The sequence below is a fragment of the Buteo buteo genome, chromosome 4 (assembly GCF_964188355.1).
Source record: "Buteo buteo chromosome 4, bButBut1.hap1.1, whole genome shotgun sequence".
Taxonomy (NCBI): Eukaryota; Metazoa; Chordata; class Aves; order Accipitriformes; family Accipitridae; genus Buteo; species Buteo buteo.
Window position 1 is genome coordinate 39947534 of NC_134174.1, and position 23294 is coordinate 39970827.

General features: G+C 38.5%; 1 protein-coding gene across 1 annotated transcript in view; it reads right to left on the bottom strand.

The window, feature by feature from the left end:
• SH2D4B (SH2 domain containing 4B) overlaps nucleotides 1-17969 on the bottom strand; it is a 66512-nt gene extending 48543 nt beyond the window's left edge. The window contains exons 1-3 of the mRNA XM_075026897.1: nucleotides 17572-17969; nucleotides 4410-4569; nucleotides 3152-3299 (exon numbers count right to left, since the gene is read on the bottom strand). Coding sequence (XP_074882998.1) covers nucleotides 3152-3299; nucleotides 4410-4569; nucleotides 17572-17755 — 492 coding nt within the window. The 5' untranslated portion in view covers nucleotides 17756-17969. The remainder of the gene's footprint in view (nucleotides 1-3151; nucleotides 3300-4409; nucleotides 4570-17571) is intronic.
• Between the last annotated feature and the right edge of the window lie 5325 nt (nucleotides 17970-23294).

A 23294-nucleotide genomic window follows, 5' to 3' on the forward strand; every position in this document is an offset into this window, starting at 1 on the left:
ATCTCTGTTACTTCTAAACGCAGCTGAAGGATAACACCCGCCCCTGGCTGGCTGACACTTATACCTTTAATTTGCCCTAGCTCTGCACATTGTTCAAGACTTTTAGTGACAGCAACTGATAACAGTAGGAAATTATGCCTATAATCTCATAGCCTTTGTGTATTAGCAAAAAGATTAATGATAGTAATTGGCTCTCTTATTTGTCCTTTGCAATAGGTGCATAAAAGAATAGCTGTCCTTAAACTGCATAAATAGAGCAGTCAACATTTATATTCTAGCACCATAAATTAAAGGCATTTCTGCTTAAGAAACACCAAGGAAAGCAGCACTTTTCTAATAGTGTTGGAAAAGGAAACAGAGATCATCATTCACTTTGATATGTGAGATACCATTTATCTAGTGCAGACAGCCCTAAAGTCCCATGATAGGTCAAGAGGAATAAAAGCATTTTAAAAAGGAGTGTTTGTGATACAATCTAGTTAGAAATTAAACACATCAGCAGAAAGGACAGCATTTCAATCTCCCAAGTCAAAATGCTTCAAGAGGATGAAGCATTAGCAAAGACTGAACTTTTCATACCTCAGACTGGAGACCACTTTAAACATGGTCTCGTCGTCATCACAGAAGGATGATTACCTACGCATTAAATATTTTAAAACTGTTAAAGGGGGCTTGCTAACTGATCTGCATTTCATTCCACACCCTGAATCATTTACAAAAGGTACATTTCTTCATGATATCAATGATCGCAGTGACACATGAGTAGATTCATTAATTCATCTTTTTCCCAACATGTTAGTTGTATTCACCTTTTGTAGTTGGAGGGAGATGCCAGAAACATAATTTTCCTATTTTCCTGTCTAGGTACTTTTCCACTCATTCAACTTGTAAATATTTCATGTACTTCATGTACATGACAGAGAGGTTAACAACGCCCCCATATTAGCTTGTGAGATTCACTTGTCCTTGAAATGCCTTTACTGTTTTTAAGTAGTTCTACAGCACTATATACAAGATCTGCTCTTTCAAGACCAAGTAATAGATAAGCTGCTTTTCTGAGCAGCAAAGGTGTGGTATTATAGTACCAGGGATCAATCCTGCATTTGGATCTCTGCTGGTGGAACCCTATGTTAGTCCAAGTCCCTCCTAACAGATCTCAAATTATAGACCTAATTGAAGACCCAGGGCTGGAAGTTTAATTAGCCTATGTTGTTGTATTAATACAGCAAACGCTGAGAGCACACTCAATGAAGGGGCATTTAAAAAATAATCACTGCATAATATCTTGTTTCCAAACTCATTTTTGAAGCCAAAGAGTTCATTTCTGCTGGGTCTTGTCTTAAAAATTTTGGTCCATTTCTTAAATTTTTGCAAATATTCTCTTCAAATGCTTGATTTAAAGGATCCTGTTTCTTTGATTAAAATAAAGATGTTGGCAACTTTATGAATAGGGCTAAAGAAATCCTGGCCAAAAGTTAGCTCTTGAAATTCAAAGTAGAAACTGAACCAAACTCTCATCTCATCAGTGCAATTCTTGCTCCTACCAGGCACACAGCTGGGTGGAGGATACCTGCTCACTTCCCAAGAAAGAGTGAGAACACAGATCACTGTGACATTACCTTTCCATCAATATGAAAATGAGCGGAATTTGGTGCCATTCCTTTTAAATTGTATCAGTAACTGAAAGACTACTTTTCCATAATAGAAAATTATGACTGCTGGCCACTGAAGTCTCACAAGTTACTCACTCTGCTTTTTGAAAAAGTTTCTTTGAAACAGAATAACAGTGAGCTTGTGGACATTTACCCCATCAAGTGCACTGTACATCAACCACAGAGATGTAAGTGAACAGGCCTGTATCAGTCTTTGTTTAAGAGGGCTTTGCTTTCTGGAAAGCAGAGGAAAGAGCATTTAATTAGTTGCTCTGCTCGTTATTCATACATTAATAAAGCACTTGAAAGGTATAATTTCATTACTCATTGACATCAAATTTCAAAGGCCCTGTTCTCTCCTATGAATTCAAATTAATTGTGCAAAGGTAAATCTGCAATGTTGTGCAGAGGAGGCTACAGGAACCACCCTTGCTTTGTGCTGCACAACCAGCCTCAAATCCCAGGCCCACAGTTTATAGAACGACAAGTAACTTGCTGACTCTAGTTTGTAATCAAACCACATACATTTAACACTCAGTTTTTCAGCATTCCTCCCATCACAGAGAGACAAGGGGGGAGCCTATCTGCACTTTCCACACCTTTAATCACCATCCCAGGAAGGGAAAAATGACATAGCAAGCTGTCAGCAGGGGAGAGGCGTATAGACAGAACTTACTGGATGCAGATCTCCTAGGAGTCATATTTTGCTACAGGCTTTCTCCATGGAAACCCAGCCTCACCAATCTATCTTGTGCAGTCCCAGAGTGCACATCCCAGACTCAGAAGACTGAGATAATTTCTCTGCATGCTAAACCAATTATATTTTGTTTTCTCATTTTAAACAAGTTTTTATCTTTATAAAGTAATATGAAAAGGGTAGAGAGAGGCCTTCTTTTTCTGTTTAGTTCTCAGTTTGTTATTTTCAACAAGAGAATGTGAAAAAAATATTATTTCAAACAAACATTAAAATACTATAACTGAGCTCATAGAAAATTCATGATGTAGTCAATAAAAATCAGCCAAGTGAACTTCTCCCAGCAAAGCCAACTGGACTCATCACATATGTTGAGTAGCAGAAGGATCCTCCCCCCTCATTATCTTAAAGAAAGTAGTGACAGAATTTTCAAGTTAAATATGTGAACAACTCATCCAAAACACACAAAATATGTTCAAGCAAACTAACTTAAAATGAGACATTCCACAATTGTATGTTTTTTCCCCCAGTATGATTCACTCAGCACAGCTGACTGAACAATTCTGTTAATGTGTGAGCTGAATAACCAGTCTGATTGTCCTGACACTTTTGAATGAGATATGTAATTTTTTTGCATCACTCTCCCAGCTGTTATGGTGAACACCATGTAGCTATTTGTATATTCCAGGATGAAAAATTACAGCTCTGCGTTTCAAAGCTGATTAATAAACTTGCACTGAAGGTGACAAGAACTTTGAATCTCTATAAAAACATTACTAAAAAAGCTAAATTACTCTATGCAAACCTTCAGTTCCTCCTGAATTTTTTCCTCCTCCAATTTGGCAGCTTTCCGATCTTCTATTTCTATTTTCCATTTTTCTGCCACTATTCTGGCTTTTTCTTGAGCCATAGCATCCCGGAATTTCTTTGTAATTTCAGCCTCCTTTTGCCTCCTTCAGAAAAGAGTTTGAAAATAAAAATAATTTAAGACACTGATTATTTTTTTAAATCAAGGATCAATACTTGCTCACTGGTTGCAACAAGTAATTAGCATAAGACTTCATGGAAATGTACAAGGAAAGAATTAAAATCTATTTAACAAGAGACCTACCACAAATCAGATTGGAGGAAACTATCCAGAAAGCAGACGTTTTCAATTTTTGATAAATGACTAATTAAAATAGCAACTTCTAAATTAGAGGAGTACTTCTTGGGTGTCTTTGAGTCATACCCTATATTTTTCCTTCCCTGGCCAAAAAAAGAGATCTGTCAGTCTAGCAAAGCATGATTAGGAATTTATTGTCTCTCAAATATCAATGTGAATGTCTGCCAAATTCTTACAATAGATTGTTTATTAGTACTGACAATGTAAAAGGAACACAGAGCACAGGTTGAAGCTTTTAATCCCTGCTTAAATATGCAATCACCATAAGCAAGAAAAATCTAGTATGAAAAGGAACAATATAGAATAATCTGATATTTAAACCATCACTTTTCAGTGCTGGACTACAAAAGGAAGTGCAGGAGGCAGGTGGCCTACTTCCTAACCATATCAAGCATCAAAACAGTTTTGACTCTCTCCCAAAGCTGGAAGAGGCCCTGCTGGAAATAGCAGCATAGCACTTTGTGTAATCAGTTTCTGAACTGCTGGGATAAGAATTAATACAGGTGATATGCAGATAAAACCAATTTCAAAAACGATTTTATGTACCAAATGCCTATCGTGGGCATAGATGTGTGATACAACAAATGTTTCTAATCTAATCATCTCAAAACCAGATTGTTTCATTTTTATTTATTTACAAACTGGTCAATGGTTTAGCAAAATTCCCAAAAGAAAAAGGTTTGCTTCACTTTTTTTGTGAAAGAGGGGGTTTGTTTTTCAGTTTTCAATACAAATAAAATTACATTTTTCATGTGCTGAAAAATTACCAAAACAAGTGAAAGCAAATGTTCACAAAACATACTTACCAGTCTTACCCACCATTACCTGCTGCCTTTCTACAAGGCCATGTCTCCCATTATGCCAAGTGGACCCTGAATTCAGATTCTTAAATCCTCACCATAGTTCTTCTGCCTCCTTCTGTGCTTGTTGCCTGGCTCGCTCTGCTATTAGCTCCTCTGATATCTGTTCATATGGCTTGTCACCTGGGGCTTCTCCCATAACCCAGACCCAGACCTCACCGTCCTTCCCACGTAGCCACTGCACATGTTTGCCATTACCTGCAACAGCCACCAAGAACAAACCAGATATATAAATACTGGTTCAAATTCTTACATAAATGTAGATGAAAAGATGGGAAATCTGCAATTTAGAAACATTAAGCTTGCAATTACCATTCAGAATAAAACATTACTGAGAGGTTGGATGAAATCTTCAGATTTGACCAACCTACCATGCTGGGGCAAAAAAAAGGGGGTTGTACGCTCCAGATCACACAATCTTTAAAGACTCACTGTCCCACAAAAATATGGAATTATCAATTCTAACATGTATTTCCCAGAATTTAGGTTTTATGATCCCTTTTTGTTTTATTTTCTTGCTTCACTCAGCAAATGAAGAGAATGCAGAAGAGATGGAGCGACAACAATAACCAGCGACTTTATGTGACTAGCAAAGCTACAGTGCACAGAGAATGTCAAGTGTTGAGCATATAGAGACTTCATTGGAACCCCTGCAAAAAATCCAGAAATTTCCTGCTCCCACTGTGCAAAGGGGGAGTTTCAGAAAGCCTGCATACTCGGAGCACACCACTCAACACTGCAGAGGCTTTTCTGTTCAGGTCAGCAATTGAAAGGGATTAAGTTTCTGGTTCAGTTTTCATGAAAGACACCACACAAAAATCTATGGTTACTGTGTTGACAGAGTGATTTTAAAAACACCAGAAAAACCTGAGTGCTCTTTACAAAATAGACTACATTTGGTGAACCTTCATGTCCAAGAACCAACTATAGGGTTTCTGCTGACTACAAAAGGCACTAGATTAGAACCTATCTGAATACATTTTAATAGTCACATACGCTGCCTTAGTATGGTTTGGTCTTTTCCTTCTGCTTTTATATGTATAACTAGGAGATATTTTATGCGTTTCAGAGGTTCATAATGAGGAATTGGTAGAAACAGCTCTTATGCATCCATTTTTATGTTTTATTTCTTGCAAATTTGGTGAAACTGTTCTTTACAAAAGGAGAATCTACCACAAAGACCATTTCCAAGATGAACAATGGATTTATTTTAAAGAACACAGACTAAAAGGCCATAAAGGCTCAGCAGTTCATCTCACTTCTTGTATATTACAGTCCACTAGATTTCACCCTCTTACCCAAATATTGAGGTTAGCAAATTGTGCGCTGCTGCATAGCTTCTAAAAGGCATTTTGTCTCATTTGAAAATGTGAAGAAATGGAAGTCCGCCATTTTCCTAGGTAGTTTTTCTCTGATGTTCCCATAAGAGTTAGAAGAAACCTGGTCCTATTTGAATGGCCAGTCTTTGCTTCCGCTCTTTCTACATCTTTCTGTACAAGCGTCAGCTTAGCTACTCTCACCTTCAACTACCTGTTGTTCTGTGATAGGACAGTATCTATTTAACCAGATTAAGTTTCCCAATGCACAATCAATAAAGTGTTTTTGACATCCCAGACTGAAAGAAGAAAACTGCAGGAGGGAATGAAGCGGGGCTGTTGACAGCAGGCAGTGCCAGTGCCAACCCACACTCGCAAGTGTTGACAATATGAACTGCAGGCAATGAACAGATCAGATCTCTCAAGGAAAGCTAATATTCTATATCAAATTTGAAAATGTGATTTATATGAATTCCCAGTGTTGGCCTAATGGTACTGACTTCAATGGGGGTGGGAGGGGGGAATTTAAGCTAATAATGTTTTCCTTCAATAAGACTCAAAAGCATTTGCTCTCTCACAGTCTATCAGATTATGTCTCAGGTTATAAATGTGAATGTATTTTATTGTGGTTCCTAGTGTGTACATTTCTGTGTTCCTATCAGCACAACATTTATGTTGTATTTTTTGGATACAGCATTTGAACACCATCTGCTGAGAATTGACTGCCCATATCAGTATTTCCCTGCAAGGTTTTCTCCTACTGCATTTTATAGTAAAGTATCTTGGAAAGTATGGAATGATTTCCCAGGAGTACTGATCCCACTTAACCAATGGCAGCTTTTGTTTTAAAAGTGGTCCATGTCCTTTTCCCTGGGAGGAATCTGGATATCCTAGTTGTTGCCCTTTATTTAGTACTTTAAAGAAGCATTGCAAACAACATGCCTCATGTTAATTTTCTTGTATCATAACTGGTAGATACCAAATACTTCTACTGTTCTGAGACAACTTTACCACTACTGCTCATTTATGAGCTTATCAGATGGAAAGAGAATTAAAAAACCCTTTTCAGGTAAGCAGACAAATTTTATCTTTGCTTCTTTCCAGGTTTTCTGTGCCAAAGAGTTATTCATTCATATATTTCTCAGAGGCACAACTTATCCATTACTACCCAGCCCCATAAAACAAATAGTTCATTTGTAGACATGTCTTGAGAAGTTATTCTCTGTCTTCCTTTTAAAACAATGGATGTCTCTTCTAAAGCTATGGACAGTAGATGTATAAACTTTTTGAAAACTTCAGTGTAACATATTGTTGATTCAGCACTAACTACTGTCTACAACAGTACAGTATTCTACTGTATACGCATCCATAGCTCAAGTTGAAAGATAATAGCAGTATCAAACAATCTGGCAATTTTAAGCTTCAGCTTTAAACAGACAGACCTCCACATGTAAAATTTTAAAACAACTCAACTTGAGCACATATGCCTTTATTCAGGTTTTTCTTTAGAAAAGGAGAATGTCTCCTTCACATCCAACCACCCTTTCTATTTTACTTCAAGAAATGACTCCCATGCAAATCTTCCCTTAAACTCATGCTCCCATAAAGTCATGGTTGGGCTTTACTGTACAATCTGATCATAAAACTTGATAGATTCTTAGCACAGAATAACATTCAAAAATGAGTGTGCAGAAGAAAAACAGCAGCTTAGGGAGAAAATCTGGCAATGTGAAAACGGAATTCCTGTCATAGAAAAAGTCTTTGCAGCCTGCAGAATCAAGTTCACAGTGGTCAGTGTCAGCTCTTCTAGGCTCATGATACTGGGCTTGCAGTTTTAAACTGTAGAACCAATTGCAAGATCTGAGCTGAAAGTACAGAACATTATTTTCCTTAATATTTTTAGGAAACTAGTGTTGTCTGCTTTGCAAGCAGAGAATGACTACCATTGAGGGCTGATTATAATAAAATAATTTCTGCTTTAAGATGCCTCTCAAGTGTTACATTTTTCTGCAAAACAAGGTATTTTGTTAACACACTTCATTTCCAAGTGAAAGAGAAATAGAAAAAAAGAAATAGAAAAAGTCAACTGAATCTAAAAGGAAGAGACAGGCCCTGACTAAACAAATCCAGGTGAGAAAGAGGCAAGGGAACCTCATGTTTCCTGTTCAGAAGCAGGCTTCTGAGCCCAGTCACAAAGCCTAATGCAGAGTCAGGAAATAAAAATTAAATCTCTTGAGCACCAGTCTTGTGCCTTGACCACAAAAGTACTTTTCTTTTCCTGGAGATACTGTGGCAGGCTGCAAATAATTACAATTAGGAAGTAGTGGACATCAAAATTAGTCTACATTGGAGACAAAATTAAAGTGTTTAAGAAACAAACACTGCTTTATCAGGAAAATGTACTGAATAATTTACCAAGTCTTTTCCATCTCTAATCTTCAGACCAATGATTATTGGCTGTAGTATTCTACCAGTTTTTTTGTCTAAAACAACTCTTTAGCAGCACAAGAAGGCAACATTAATTCTTGCTGTTCTTTTCACCTGTAGCTCTTCCACAACTTAGTATCTCCCATGGAGTTCCCCTAAACTTACATCTATACTGCTTTGAGACAAGTAAATTGGTTTCTAGATATTGGTCCTTATTCCAGGCAAATTTGAGACAGGTATCTCAAATTTGCAGCACAAAGGGGTCACAGTGAAAACTTTCTTGGAGACCTACAGCCCGAACCAACAGCAACACAAATTTGCACGTATAAACACACACAATCAAAAATAAGACCAAATCATGTTTACTATTTGTTTGTATTTACTCAGTCAATTCTATAACAGCAATGAAAGTATAAAACAATGCCCTAGAGAGTAATAGTAAACTCAAGGCTCTCTCCTCTAAGAATTATTAGTCTCCACCGGCAGCAGTACTAATCTCACACAGAGTGCTGGAGTGCAACCATGAGTTGTGCTATATGGCACCACAGGCTGCTCTTGGCCTTTCTGCTACACTTAGGAAGTCCCTGGTGTAGGCACGGTATCGTTACTGTCAAGGCTGAATGCTGCCAGAAAATACGAACGCTGCCAGCCACCTTAAGAGAACGAGAAAAACAGCACCTGAAGGTGCATGGCAGGGGGAATCCTGGCTGTGCGCAATGCTCAGGCTAAATCAGGCTTCAATTCCAATCAGCTCAGACTGCCACACTGTGACTAAGGCTTAAAAACAAATGGAGTTAAACAAAGGAGAACTGGACCTTTACACTGCCTCTGCTAACCGGGACAGAGAAGTAGAACCACGGAGCGCATTTGGGTGTTCTATGGGGTTTGGGGTTTTGGGTTGATTTTTGTGATTTTGGATTCTACCTGGCTTCATTTTCACACAGGCTTCTAATTAAAAGCGCTTTAAAAATAACAGAGCAAATGGAATACTGCTGGAGCCAGCTTCCTTCCTCCAAGCTTGTTCACCATTGCTTTAACAGTAACGGAATCCCTAACAATCCCCATTTGTCATCCATCTCCAGTGTTTACAGGGAAACTACTCCAAGGACCACTGGAGGCCTCATTTGGTGTCACGCCTCCCAGCTGTGCTGTCACTTGGCCGCCATCTGCCTGCTTGGTCCAGCCAAATGATGGAGAGCACCAAGTAACCCTGACTGCCTTTCTATCATAGGGAATATTACAGGCTGTGTCAAGTGTAAATTCAGAAAATCAGAAGATCACTGATTCATAATCTGAGAAACATGGAATGGCATTCAAAGCCTCCTGAAACTTTCTCAAAAGAGCCTGCTATTTCAATGAACACTCTTGTTTCTCTGAGGTTGGGCTTCCCACCATAGTCCTCCTGCTTGGAAGCCACAGATCTCTGCAACAGCAATTGGCTCTCCTTGCTCGCTGGAAAGCTATGTAGTTATACAAACATCCTTTGACTCTCTCTTTAGAAAATATTCCTTTTCTTTTCTCTCTCTGCACTAGAAGAAGGCTCCTGAAATTTATTCTGTATTTGAAATAGGCTGCATGAACATTCACTGCTGACATCAAGCTGATCAGCCTGATTTACTTTTGTCATTCAGAGACAAAACATAGCTTGTGGAGATTGATGTGTTTGTAGGGTTGAGGGTTTTTTATTCTTTTGGTGTTTAGATATCTGGTATACTTTGGTCTAAGCATGAGGTTTCACCCTTGACTTTCTGAGCAAATGATTTTAATGGCTTCCTTAAAGTAGAAGCTTGAATTTTGATAGTCTGCAGGGTAGATGAGGTTCCATTCAGAGTTTCATTAGCTGCAGAACATGTGTTAGAAGCACATTGATTAGGATGAAAAAGAGAATGTGAGCTGTAGGCTGTTCTCAGTTCCTTGAGCTTACCCAGTACAAGTAATTTATTTAATTATATTTCTTTTTTATATGAACACACAAATAGACACACAATTTCACTTTTTTCTAAGGAGAAAACCTACGAAATTACTGTGAATGTTTCTGACAGACTGTTCAAAGGACAGAATGCATTTTTCCAAACATTAACTGCCATAAATCCATTAAAATACATATAGAATAATTAGGTGGTAATGATGAAAGTAATGAAAATAACATAATCCCACAATAAACTGAAGATCTGCTATAATTAATTCTGTGGTCTGCCCCTGCTAATAGTCAAAGGACCATGAACCCCTTTCTTCCAAGAATACATTAAAAAAAACCAGTCACTTCAATTCTTAAAACAGGAAGAAAATGGGGAAAAATTCTGAACTTCTCAAGCATTCCCCCAACATTTCAGTTTACATACCCTCCAATTTCAACACTGTGTTGTGTGCCTTTTTGTTTAAAGAAGGATTTGCAGAGGGAGAAAGAAATTCAGCTGATTTACATTACTATATCAATAAGGGTTGCAGTATCTCAGCGTTGCTGAAAAATCAGCCTTCATGGCTCTCCAGCTGCTTCCTGATCATATAACAAACTCAATCTTCTGTTTATGGAATTACAGCATGTTACCATGGAAATAATTATGCTGCAATATACCCCTGCAGGATCAAATAAAGGAAGAGTGACTGCAAGAGAGCAAACATTAAGGGAGGAAACAGTTACTCAAATAAGACTATGGTCATTAACAAATGTAGCAAAGATAACTGTACATAACGCTCAAAGGTAAGTGGGTTTGCGTTATCACCTGGTATGCATATATACAATACATATATACAGGTTTGCATATTGTAAACCAAAAAAGAAAAAAAAAAAAAGAAACAGAGAAATAAAGTATCATTTATGTGGTCTCTATCTAGTATGTCCCAGATATCTTCTTGGCTCCCTGGCCAAGGCACGCTGTTATGCATAACAATTTTGTAATTTGCCCACATTCAACTGGGAGATAACATTCAGAACTCACTCTTAAAGACATTGTTCTAACTCTGTACAATCTAGAGGTAGTCTCTTTCTGTCCATTGTAATGACCCTTTCACCATAAACAGTATAAAAATGAAGGTAAACATCAGATCAAAGTTGAAGGTTGTAAAATTCTCATCAGAATCGTTCATTCAATGTTTTTTTTCTTCATAAAAAAAAATGACGACAAGAACATAGCACTATAATTTCTGATTCCTGATCCCAATTGTCTCTTGTAAAGAGCAAAAGCTATATACAGGGCTTGTTTTCTCACACAGAGGCATCACAAAGCATCCAGATTTTCCCACTGCTGAAGAATAAACAAAAACAAGCCTGCATGGCTACTTCAGGGTCTGCTGGTAAGTCAAAGCAGTCAGATGAGGGTTCTCTGTCGCAGAATGAACAGAGAACTATGGATCACGTTCTGCACCAGATTCTCCTACTTAATGGCAGCGTGACTCCTTTTGTCAGGCACACAGGACCACAAAAGCAGGGAGAACTATACCACTACAGTGAGATTTTACAGCACATGAGTGGACTCGAAAGTTAATGAACCACCATCAGTGTCTGGCTAAATCCACTGCTGACTTGAATACATTGAGTTTCCCATGTCTTCCCAATCCTGGTGCCTCTGTCCTTGAATGTTTTAGTCATTTATGCTAAAACCTGGCAAAATCGGCAAGGAAATATTGAATTAGCTTGGCCGCAGTACTGCTCTCTTTCCATATCAAGTATTCACGAGCCTGCAGACAGTCACAACCTTGTATCACTACCAGAGCACTAGTATGTACAAGAAAGCCCATCTACCACCACTGTGTCCAAACAGGCTGAGGAGCACAATGCCATAGAGAAACACAGGAATGCTCTCCGTGCCAGTGGCTCAATTAACCCAGTAGCCTCTCTCAGAAAGCGGCTGATGCCAGATGCTTCAGACAACAGGAGTGCTGAGGATCGCACATGTGCAAGAGAAACGTCCAGCGATATTCTGCTGTCACTTTTCTGCAAAACAGGGTAGCTGGCTGCAGGGCAAGATATGAGACTAAAAAGTGCAGACTTATGGCTAATCTTAGGAGGGCAGAGAAGTCCCTCTGGATTTGTTCCATCTGGTACATATTTAGGTCATATGGCAGTTGGAGGTCTCTTTCTAGCCCCAGGTTCGGAGAAGCGAACGGACAGTTTAGAAGCTGCTGTTTAACCATACCTCAGTACACAGCCACACTGAGCTCGAGCTCTGAGCAGCTGAGTTCTGGCCCCAAGGTATACAGTACAAACAAAACTGCATCATGTCACAAGCTGCTATACATGTTGTGAATATTACATTAAAACTTTTCCAGTGACTTCAAATTAGGTGGCTCAGTCCCCTAATAAAAATTATTCTAACGTTCTCGCTAATGTTCTCCTGTTACTTTTTCAGTTGGATCTGAATTGGAAACAGAAGACAGGGCTCTGCAGAATTCAAGCCAGAAATATCAGAAATACTCAAGTCTGATGTCTCTGGTTAGACCCATATCTAATAAGAGAGAGAAAGAGACAATGAACACTGCCAGGAGCATGTCTCCATAGGAGAGAAAATCTTAGCTAAGCACTACCAGGGTGTCTAGAGGCCTTAGTATAAATGAGGAATACATTTCTGAGTTCAAAAACATAGAAAAAATGTCACTGCATGTACACCCACTCACCCTTCATACACACACTGAAACACACGCCCACGCACTGGCCTTCACATGTGACACTGATGCATCCTCTAACCATCCACTTGTGATATTTGGAATACATGCTTCCAAACAGCTTCATCTATTCTCTAATGATTTTCTAACACAAATGCCATTTAGATAAAGAAATTATTTTCTAGCCATGCTGCGATAAGCCTGCCTAATTTTCTCCCAGCTACTCTTGTTAAGGACAGGTAAATAAGAGTGTTTACAAATAGCTCCTGTCTGAACATCATGAGCTCCAGTTCACAATCAATAAATGTCAGAATAAGCAGCAGCAGGCCAGCATTGTCTTCCCTCCCACATGGCTGCCCTTCAGCTACCTAATGCTCAATAGTTTTTGAGATCTCATTTTGGGTATGCTGACAGCTCTGGATACTGCATCAGAGTCAAAATCCAAATTGGCAGGATCCTTCACTTACTCCCAACTCAGCATATAGCTGAGTTAAAGGGCTCCTGCCTAATCAAATAAATATGTTTCTTTGCAAACTGTAAAGCTGCCTGTCAGTCAACTCTCAGCAAATCCCAAAGGGATCTTGAAATTTTGACGAGACTTCCCTTAGTGATTTTAGCACAATAAGAAAAGGCAACCTGTTTTATTACAATGAAAATATGTTCCTGAAAGATCTGCCCCGGAGTAATTTGTAAATGAACTGGAGATGGACATCCAGGAATTCAACTCACTTGTGAAGCTATTTCAGTAGAAGCCAGCAGTCATGATTTAATTAAAGCTATGAAATACTTCTTTTACATGGAATAAGTTCACTAAACACTGCAGTTTTGGGAGGACCCAAATGATGCTCAAATTCTACTAATATTTTTAGGCAAGGTACAAATGTAAGCTAGGTGCAAACAGCAAAAACATGGGAACAGTTTATTCAATATCTTCTAAAGGAAATATCTCATTCTGAAGTGATGTTTAGATATTGCTCCCTTTTAGACATTGATCTGTGTTTTTAAAAAGGGAATAAATTAAAAATGTTGAATAATCTGAAAACATTTCATTCACCCCCTAAAGTGAAATAATTTCATTAATATTGACTCACTCTGATACAAATTTCAATTTTAACCTTTCCTCAAGACTCATGAAACCAAACAATCCAAATGGAAAAGAAGGCACAAATTAGCATTTACTGAAGGTGACTGATATTATTTTCTTTAGAAATGAAGAATAAGACTAATTACACATAGACTGTTGCACTATTTGGCTTGCTAAACACTCTCAACAGCTTACATCTTATTTCATGGTTTGGACTTGTTTTTGTTTTCTAAGAAGCAAATTTCATAGTACTGAATCGGACATTTATGGACAATCTGTGTTCGGTGGTGCTTCTGTAAAAACCACTGCAGATTTTGGGTCTTTGCTAGTTAGTTTCCAAGAAATTAAAGAATTGTCACACTGATGAGCATTCCCTAAAGCTGATGATCATTTTAACTCTAGCACAAGGCCCATCTGACTTGCATATGTCACTTTTTTCCTCCCCGACTGTGCACTTGTGGTTTCTGTAAGACAACACATCTAAACCTTGCACAAGAGCCCTTCATCCTCAAGTCACTGTAGAAAATCAAAATTGGATTCACAATCACTGCTCTGTTTCAAAAAATCCACCCCTTTTGCTATACTGCTGGGTTCACATGTACCGTTGCAGGTAAGCTCTTGAATCAGATCAAGCCCAAGCGTTTTTTTGAGCATTTTTAAAGAAGCACCCATTGTCATTAATTCCTTTTGTTCTATCTTACCCTATCCCATCCCAAAGAAGAGGGGCAAAGTTTTCATATGTAGCTATTCAAACTATAAGGAAAACAGAAGGATTTGAAAGGTAGTCCTATAAAGATAATTCTGATTAAATTAGTAAAAAATTATTTTATACAAATGTTATGTTGTATTCACAAATAACATATACATTTTTTCTGTCAACTAGAAAATTTCAGAAACTTGGCACAACATTAGAGATATTGAAGTCTCATCTCTGTTTTCTACTGTATGTCAGGTTACAAAGACCTCTGTAAAGCCAGAGTAATTCTTGGCTTCAATAAAATAGCACAAACATAAAAACTGTGTCATGCAGCAGAGAGTCAAAACCAAAACCTTGTGGATGATACTGCTCAAATCCCTCAGTTTCAAAGGAATAAAGAACATGTAATTGCAGTACCTCTAAATTTCCTGGTAGCCACTAATTTTAAACAGGAATAAAAATACTACATATTTTACGCTGTGTAGCAGGGGGACAATGTTTGGGAATTTGCTTATACATCAATAGAAACTGAAAACTAAGCAGCTTCAAGGTCCAAAAAGTGATGATGCCAAATGTCTTTTAAAAAAAAAAACAAACCACATATTTTAAGATAAGAAAGGATTATTCAGTCATCTACTCTGACCCTTTGAGTCATACAGGCAAAACCATTGCACAATAATTCCTATCTTACACCATAATTTCTGGCTGACTTTTTTCACCTTTTTTTTCTTTTACAAGAATCTAGCTCCACTATGAGACCATTTACCATCATATTATGGAACTGTACACTAGAAATCAGTTACAATTTTCTGTATAGTTGATGACCAGCATGCCTGAAAGATGGAAGTTATCCTTTGTAACTCTGGTCCACATCAGTTCATGGAAGTCAAAATTTATTTTCAGCAGAACCAAATAACTGACTTGCAAATCTAATTCCAACAGTACTCTCTATAAAAAATTGGTAAGATCAGTTCTTTCATACAGTTCTGAAGGAAGTAGAAAGTTTCTAACAGTGGGCAAAAGTCAAACCTAAGTGATACCTTAAAGTGGCAATTTAAGAAGGTAAAATGGATATGAGCTATTGTGAAATTTAACTCCATGTGTATTCGTGAATACTTTTGTCAGAGCAAATATAATCTATAGGTTACTCTGCTGCTCTCCTTTCTCTTATTCTTTATAAATCAGAAAATTAATTACCTAGAAAATGGTCTCCTGTAGTAGGAAGCTGAACAGGTTTCATGTATAATTTATATATGGAAATTGAGGTGTCAACACTGTGACAAATCATCACATAAATATTTTTGCAGTTAGATTTTTCTGCATCTGTCTTCCTCAAAGAATGAGCATAATACAGATTATCTCAATGATATAATGTTGTTTTAGTATATGGAGCTGAACTGCATTTTTAATTTTTCCTCAGCTACAAATCAATCAAAATGAACAAGGGCTTTGTGTTGTATGAGAGAAGCCATTTTGATGTCATCTCTCTTCTGATAGTGCCATTCACAGTAAGTACACTAACACAAAGAAAATAGAAATTAAACAGGATGAGGCTTTCCAACATCCGCCTTGCCATCTCTGAGGGGCCATTTTAAACTCCTATTATGGCTGATTAGGGTCTTCTGAATGTTCACCCTTTATTTTAAGGCTACCATTGTAACTTACTCTAGAATCATTTCATACAGGCCTTTGCTTCAAGTGAGTCTTGGAAACTAGTTTTGCTTTGAAACACGTTTCTTTAATGATAGTCTTTGAATTGTTAACTATCTAATGGGCACTTTGTAGGGTTCAGAGGCTCTAAACATTTTAAGAAGCCTGACAACTGAATCCAATAATCTATCTGTATTGAGGTGCTCCAAGCAAAGCTTTCTAGCATGGGTGTGTTAAGATGAGCAACACTTTAAACACTGACTGCAGAGTCACATAGCTATTAGAGTGCTTTCTCAAAATCAGCTACCCCAAATTATTAGAAATTTTGAATGTTCAAGTTTTAATAGATTTAAAGATAGGATAAGATCTTTGGCATTTCACAGGGAAAGGAATGTCTGGCATATCTCTGTGACATTTCCTTGTTGAGTGAGGAATCACTGCAACTACATTTCCAAGATGAAAATGTTTTCTATCTTGCATCAGTCTAACAACTTCATCCTGTGAATGGGAAAAGAGCTGGAAGCCACTTGTTCAGAGAAGAGAGCAAGGAAATAAGTATTTCTGTTCATTCCAAACCACTTGGACCCAAGACCAGACACTTGGAAATCACCTTTGGAGTTCTTTTTTTGATGTTTTCTTCCATGATTTAGCTTATTTGCTTTTTAAGTCAACACACACATTTAGCATCCATAGCAGCCTGTAGAAGGAGCTCCACAGTTTAACTATATATTGCATGAAAACACATTTCTGTTTTATTCTTTTTTTGGTTTTGGTTGCTGGTTGGATTTTTATTGGGTTTTTTGGTTTGGTTGTGGTTTGGTTTTTTTTTTAGCATGCTTGCCCCACTATTATCCTATTCTGTAGCCATAATCTTTGGAGAATGTTTACTAGTACAGCTGGAAATTTAGTCTCATATGGTATGGCTGTTCTGATGCCACATCTTATTCACAAACAGCCCTTCATAACAAGCTCAAAATCATGAATTTATCTCCTGCTCCAGCCACTTGGAAACATTTAATGTCAAGTCAAGAAACCTCAACAGCACAGGCAAGACTGCTGTTTGCCTGACTGAGGGTGAGGGGTGGGGATGGTAGGTGAAGAAAAAAGCCTTAGGAGTAGAGGGGAAACTTGGTCATGATACATCTGTTACCACTGAGAGAACAGGAGCAGTGACTCCTGACTGAAAGAGGCAGTTCAAAACAATTCCCCTTACTCCCACACTAAACTATTCCCCTGGAGAAAGAACCAGCCTTGAGAGACAAGGAGCAGGAACATGGTGCCTTTGCTGCCTCAGACTGCCTTTTTGCCTATGGGGACAGCTGGCACTCTTCCTTGTAATCTCTTCCAGATGCATGCTGCACCATAGCCAGTTGCACACCCACCATCCCCAGCTCTTAAGTATAGAAGGAGGTCACAAATCTTACTCTGTTTGTGCCTCGCTGTCTTTCTCAGCACGGCCTCCTCCATTCGTGCTTTTTCTTCCCTCTCCTTCCAGCGCCTCAGCTGCTCTTCTCTCATTTTGTAGAACAAGATTTGCTTTTGCTCTTCATTCAGCTCTGCCAGGAGTTCAGGGTCAATATACATATCACGCAAAATTTGCTGCAGCATGGTGACTCAAAAAAACAAAAAAACAAAAAAAAAGAAAAAAGGAGAAAAAACAAGAAGATAAACCTGCTTCCAATTATACTCACTACAGTGGCAAAACCCCACTGATGGCACTCCAGAAAGCAACCTGCAGCAAAGGAGCTCTCCCACACCAGCCTGCCCAGGAGAGGTTTGATTCTTGCTCTGGCCCTCTTCGTGTAGGCATATTCTGCTCCTCGTCTCTTACAGGGACAGAGTTCTCTGCTTATCTCATCTGCCAAAGGTAGGGGCAGGTGTCAAGTGAAAGGAAGGGGGAGGAACAAACAAGGATAAGGAAAAAAGTCACTTCAGTGCTCCTGACTGCAAGCTGGTAAAAATAAGGGATTCTTGATTGAAGCCATCAGCTTTCCTCCCTTGAGCGGAAGGAATTTCAATGTAGAGAAAGTCTCAGACTTCCAGCTCAAGTGGTTTCCTTTAGCAGCAATACACTCCCAAGGGTGTAAGTGTTGCCCAGGGGTTTAAAGTGATGTCATGGTTAAAGGTATCACCTACACCAACAATATCTATGTCACTTTGGGAACTGATCTCTTCTGACAAGAGAGAAGAAAGGAGTTTGCATATTATTTCCCAGTTTAGCCTGTTAACTAGTCTCAGCAGGGTAGGTCATATTAGAGGTCCTATTTACCTGGTGTTGACAAATATTGTTACGCAGCAAGTGGATTAAAATGCCTCTAAAATTAAAAGCAGATGTAACAAAAGCCACAAGACTCTTGTTATCACTTTATAAATAGTAAATTAATATTAATTAAACAGGAGTAAATTCTCAGCAGTTCATGCAGACTATGCAAGTCCTGCTGTTGATTTATTTTCCACTTTGTGAGTGGAGAAAGTTACTATGTCGCTCTTCAAGCCAGCTGTGGCTTTTCACTATGTGAGAAAGTTTCACCAAAATCAGTAAAATAATTTTATTTCAGCACCAGGGCCAACAGCCACTTAATTGTGTCCAAAAAACCCCACAACACACCAAAAAACCAAACCCCAAACCCTCTGGATTCCGGAGCCAGCTTGCACTGGGCAGGGGTGCAGCTCCCCCAGGGAGCAGTGGCACTCTGTGGGAAGGGGACATCTTCTCAGGAGAACCACGATGTGGCCACTTGGAGTCACAACAAAACACGGATGACGCGTGCAGGCTGAGCCGAGTCCCACTGCACAGTGTTTACCTAAGAATGAAGAGCGAAAGTAGATCTGTGAGATCTCCTCACGAGAAGCCTTCTTTATAGATAGGTATCTGTCAAATGATTTCCATGATCCTCATATTCAAAACCTTACACTGTCAATGCATCTATTCACGTAACATTCTTTTGATGTATGCAAAATACTATCATCTTAATTTAGGCATAAAATACATCTGACCTAAACTGTAATTCAAGACAAGACACTGTATCACCTAGAAGCAGGAATCCAAAGATTATACTTGAATAATGCCTTCAGCTGAAACAGAATTTCAGAACCCATCATGTTTGGGCTTTATAGGGCTCAGTTCAAATGCATGCCACTCTGCAATTCAGGATCTCTTCTTATGTACAGATTTTGTCTCCTAAAATATAATGCTTTAATTTTTTTATTTTTATTTTTTAAGAAATACAGTTTGGCAAGAAAAAAAACAGGGTAAGAAAGACTTTGTTACTGCCTCTTTCTTCTATTTTACTTGGTCAGGTATAGAAAGGGGAGAGCCTGGGGGATTCGGCCTTTGTATCTCTGCTTTTATTCAATTATATTAGAGCTGTGGCTCCACATTTTGGCACTAATTGAAAAAGACTCGCCTTTGCAAAGGCTTCAGGGCAAGCAGTTTTGCTGTTCTACCCATTTGTCATCTTTCTTATTTTATTTTACTTGACTTCACAGAACAGAAATCAAATCCCGATCAGAAGCGATCACAGTGCAAAGAACAAACTCTTCATCAAGGATTATGTGCATTTAAGCATGATAAGAAGAACCATTTCTGAACTGCATTTAGCTGCAGAAGTAGCTCAGGATGGAGATATAAGATGACATACAAACAAGTTTTCAGGAAACTACTGGTAATGTTCAACGAGCGATCACACAACAAAAATAGCAAGAACAAGGAGATGAAATGAATACTTCACGAACAAACCATTGCCTAAGATTATTCACCAAAAATATTTAAGAATGGTAACCAAATGATCAAGTGGAATTAATCTGTGGGGGAATTTTTTTTTTTAAATAAAAGTCACATGTGGAAGTGTTATTATCTAATCACAGCAATGAATCTGATCAACCTCCTCTGTCATAGCTTTTCTTCTTTGGATTGTAGCAACCCGAAAACAAAAAATTGCAGAAATGCAAAGGAGAAATAAGGAATATAAAGAAATACTCTATCTGACATAAGCCAACACGCAACAGAAGTAGAAAGATACATCATAAAGTCTTCCATTAGTTTCTTGTCCAAGATAAAAATACTCTGCCTCAGAACACTTGGTCTTTGAACTCTCACATGGGAGGCAGTTTTTCATCAAATCTCTCCCTTTGCTTCCACTGGTAGCTATTTTTGTTTTAAGATTTATGTTTCTTTATGAGGTGGAAAATCCGAGAGGACCAATGGGAAGAATCAAGTGTTTTCACCAGTCCCTTCCTAATTAACATTTGATTTGATAACAATTTGGGAATGGAGTGAATGGAAGGAGAGAGATGGTTACCTGCCTGCAGATCCCAAAGGTATAGAGAACCTCAGTCATGTTAAGTAAATACTAGGCATGCTTGAGAAAGCATCTGATGTTCCACTTATCAGAAAAGACTAATGCTGGATGGTGTTCCCAGAAATACAAGCTTTGAATATTTTGGGCCAATGAAGTATTTGGCCCAACTAGGCACAGCCTGTTGGCTTCATCAGGAGCTAAAGCTCCTTCATCAGGAGCTGGCAACACCCAACCTGTCTATGCTGAGCACCTTGCAGTGTATGAAAGAATTTGACAGCAGGTCCACCTTCCATACACCCTTGCCAGACTAAAAGTGCTAAGGAGCAATAAATAATCCAGACAATGAAGTGTAGTCACTAACCACCATTCCAGTACCTCAAATCTCTTCTGTATCTGACACAAATCCTTTCAGAATCACATTTCTCCTCTCTGAAGAAATACTCTTGAAGAACTATTAGAAAACAATTAAATGATCTCTCATGGAAGATGGAAAAAGAATATATGTGTAAAAACATTCTCTTTCCACACTGCTTGTCCTCCTGTGGGAGGCACCATTTTAGATGTTAATGCCCTCCTCACATCTGGCCTTTAGTGATCTTTAAAATAGACTGTTTTCACAGCCCACTCCCATAACACACAGAGGTGTCAGGATGACCAGATGACCAGCGAGACACAGGCATCTGTGCAGCTCTGCTTCCTGCTCACCTTATTCACTAAGAGAAAGCTAGACACTTGATTCCTCTATGAATGACAATCTCTAGAATGACCTCAGGTAAAAATTAATAGATTCTGATAAGCAAGATGTCTGACAATCAAAAATTCAAAGAAAACACTCACTCACCATAGTTAAAGTCAAAAAAATGAGAGGTCACAGATTTCCTTGCATAAATGAGAACAGAATTTCCAGTTCTAAGCCTCCTCTCAGAGGGAAAGAAAGCACCTGTCTACTAGAAAATTATTTTTCTCCTCATTGAAGACATGGTCCTGTTAAAGAGATAAAAGGGCTGATTCTCTCTTGGCTATCTCAGTGAACGGGTTTGTCTGTATATTAAATATTCCCAGCAGTATCCTATGCAAATCCAAGACTGGATTTTTAACCTAGCAGACACTGATTCTCATTATAGTTCACTTTTCCATAAATATTCCAAATGAATAGTCTGAGTTATCACAAAGAAATTATCATGAACTCTCCTGATTTCTCAGAAAATTCATAAAATCTATGAGGTACAAAACATAAAAGGGCAACCTCGATGAAACACCAAATCTACTTTAAAAACTCTTGTCACTTCTAGGATTAGCTCATATTTTGCAACAGATGAGCTTTGCAGTTCCAGCCAGGAACCGGACATAACTCAGACAAAACACAAAATAAAACTTTCTATTGCAAAATAAAAATTCTCTCTCTTCCCTTCCTTTCCCAGACCTCATTAAGATATGGATGAATTAATGACTCAGAAGAGCAGGGAAATTTGAAGTAAGGGTGCCCCTTCCTGACTGTGGACATTCAGCATCTTCCCAGCCTTCCTAGGAAGTATTTTGAATAATTTAGAAGGACAATGACCTCTCCGTTGCTTTTCCATCTTGGATACCCCTAGTTCAACAGTCCAAACTAAGCTAAAACCATTACAGAAAGACATTACGTGTCAACAGCCTATACACAAAATAAGAGATTACTATTAATGTAGCTCTTTGTTGGCAGTCATTACCTTATGGTAACTGCCACACAACTCGATGCTCTAATTAGTAGCAGTCTCTGCAAGCAGCTCAGAGCTGTTTGAAATTTAAGTCTGGAGTTTCCTTTAATCTTTAACAGTATCTTCTGGGACTAGACACACTCTGTCCCATCTCTGGTATAGCATCTTTCTGGCTAAGCAGTCTTCAGCACTGCCACTAGAATTCATCTGCTGGGGAAGGGGGAGGAAGGGTGAGGAAAAGGCAGAGAAAAACATTTTAATTTTACTTTTAAGAAAAGGGGAAGTGCTTAATTGGCCAAGGCCTGCAAATCTCCTCATCCATTTTCCTCCGAGCATGTGCACCCTCCCTTCCCTGAACTGAATAGCTCACTGGCAATGCTGATGAATGCTGAGCCAGCAGAACAGCATGTTCATCTGGATTTTACAACACAGTCATATAACCTACTTTAGCCATTTACATAAAAATATTCTGCCATAACCTACATATTACAAGGAAAGAGAGAGGGGTAATGAACCTCTCTCCTTAAAGGCAATCATATGTTTTCTAGACTTTGAACTCCATAGCCTTAATCATTTTTTTGTGGTTTGTGTCTTTTTTTATGTTTTTCATTTTTTAAGAGGAAGCAATGTTCAGTATTTGAATTTTTCAAGTCCTGCTGTGTCAGCATCAAAAGGAGAACAGTAGAATCTGGAATTGAATGGTGCAGGAGGGAGCTGACAACATGAAAGGGGAAAAGTAAAATTATCATTTGTCTGAGGCCTTCTAAACTCTACAAAACTATCACTAGAAAAGCAAACACATTAGGGCAGTCACCACAACAAACCAGTCTTGTGTCTGATTTACACACTGCTGTTCAATTAAAAACTAGAAAAAAACCAAAAACAATTGAGAACCATCCCCTCCCCACCTCCTCTATCACAGATGGATGTAACAAAACCTGCCTGGTTTTCCTCCTTTTCCATAGTTAAGTCTGTGGCTCCCTCTAAGGGCTACAATGAGCTCCTCAACAGCACAATCTGCAGCTGGATCAGAATGATCATTTCCCTGAAGCTGCTATTCTATCACAAAGCATCATATAAAGCAAGAATGAGGGAGTGTTTTCCTAGACCTTCCTTTTCTAGACGGGGCTAATATCAGTAAATCAGACTTTG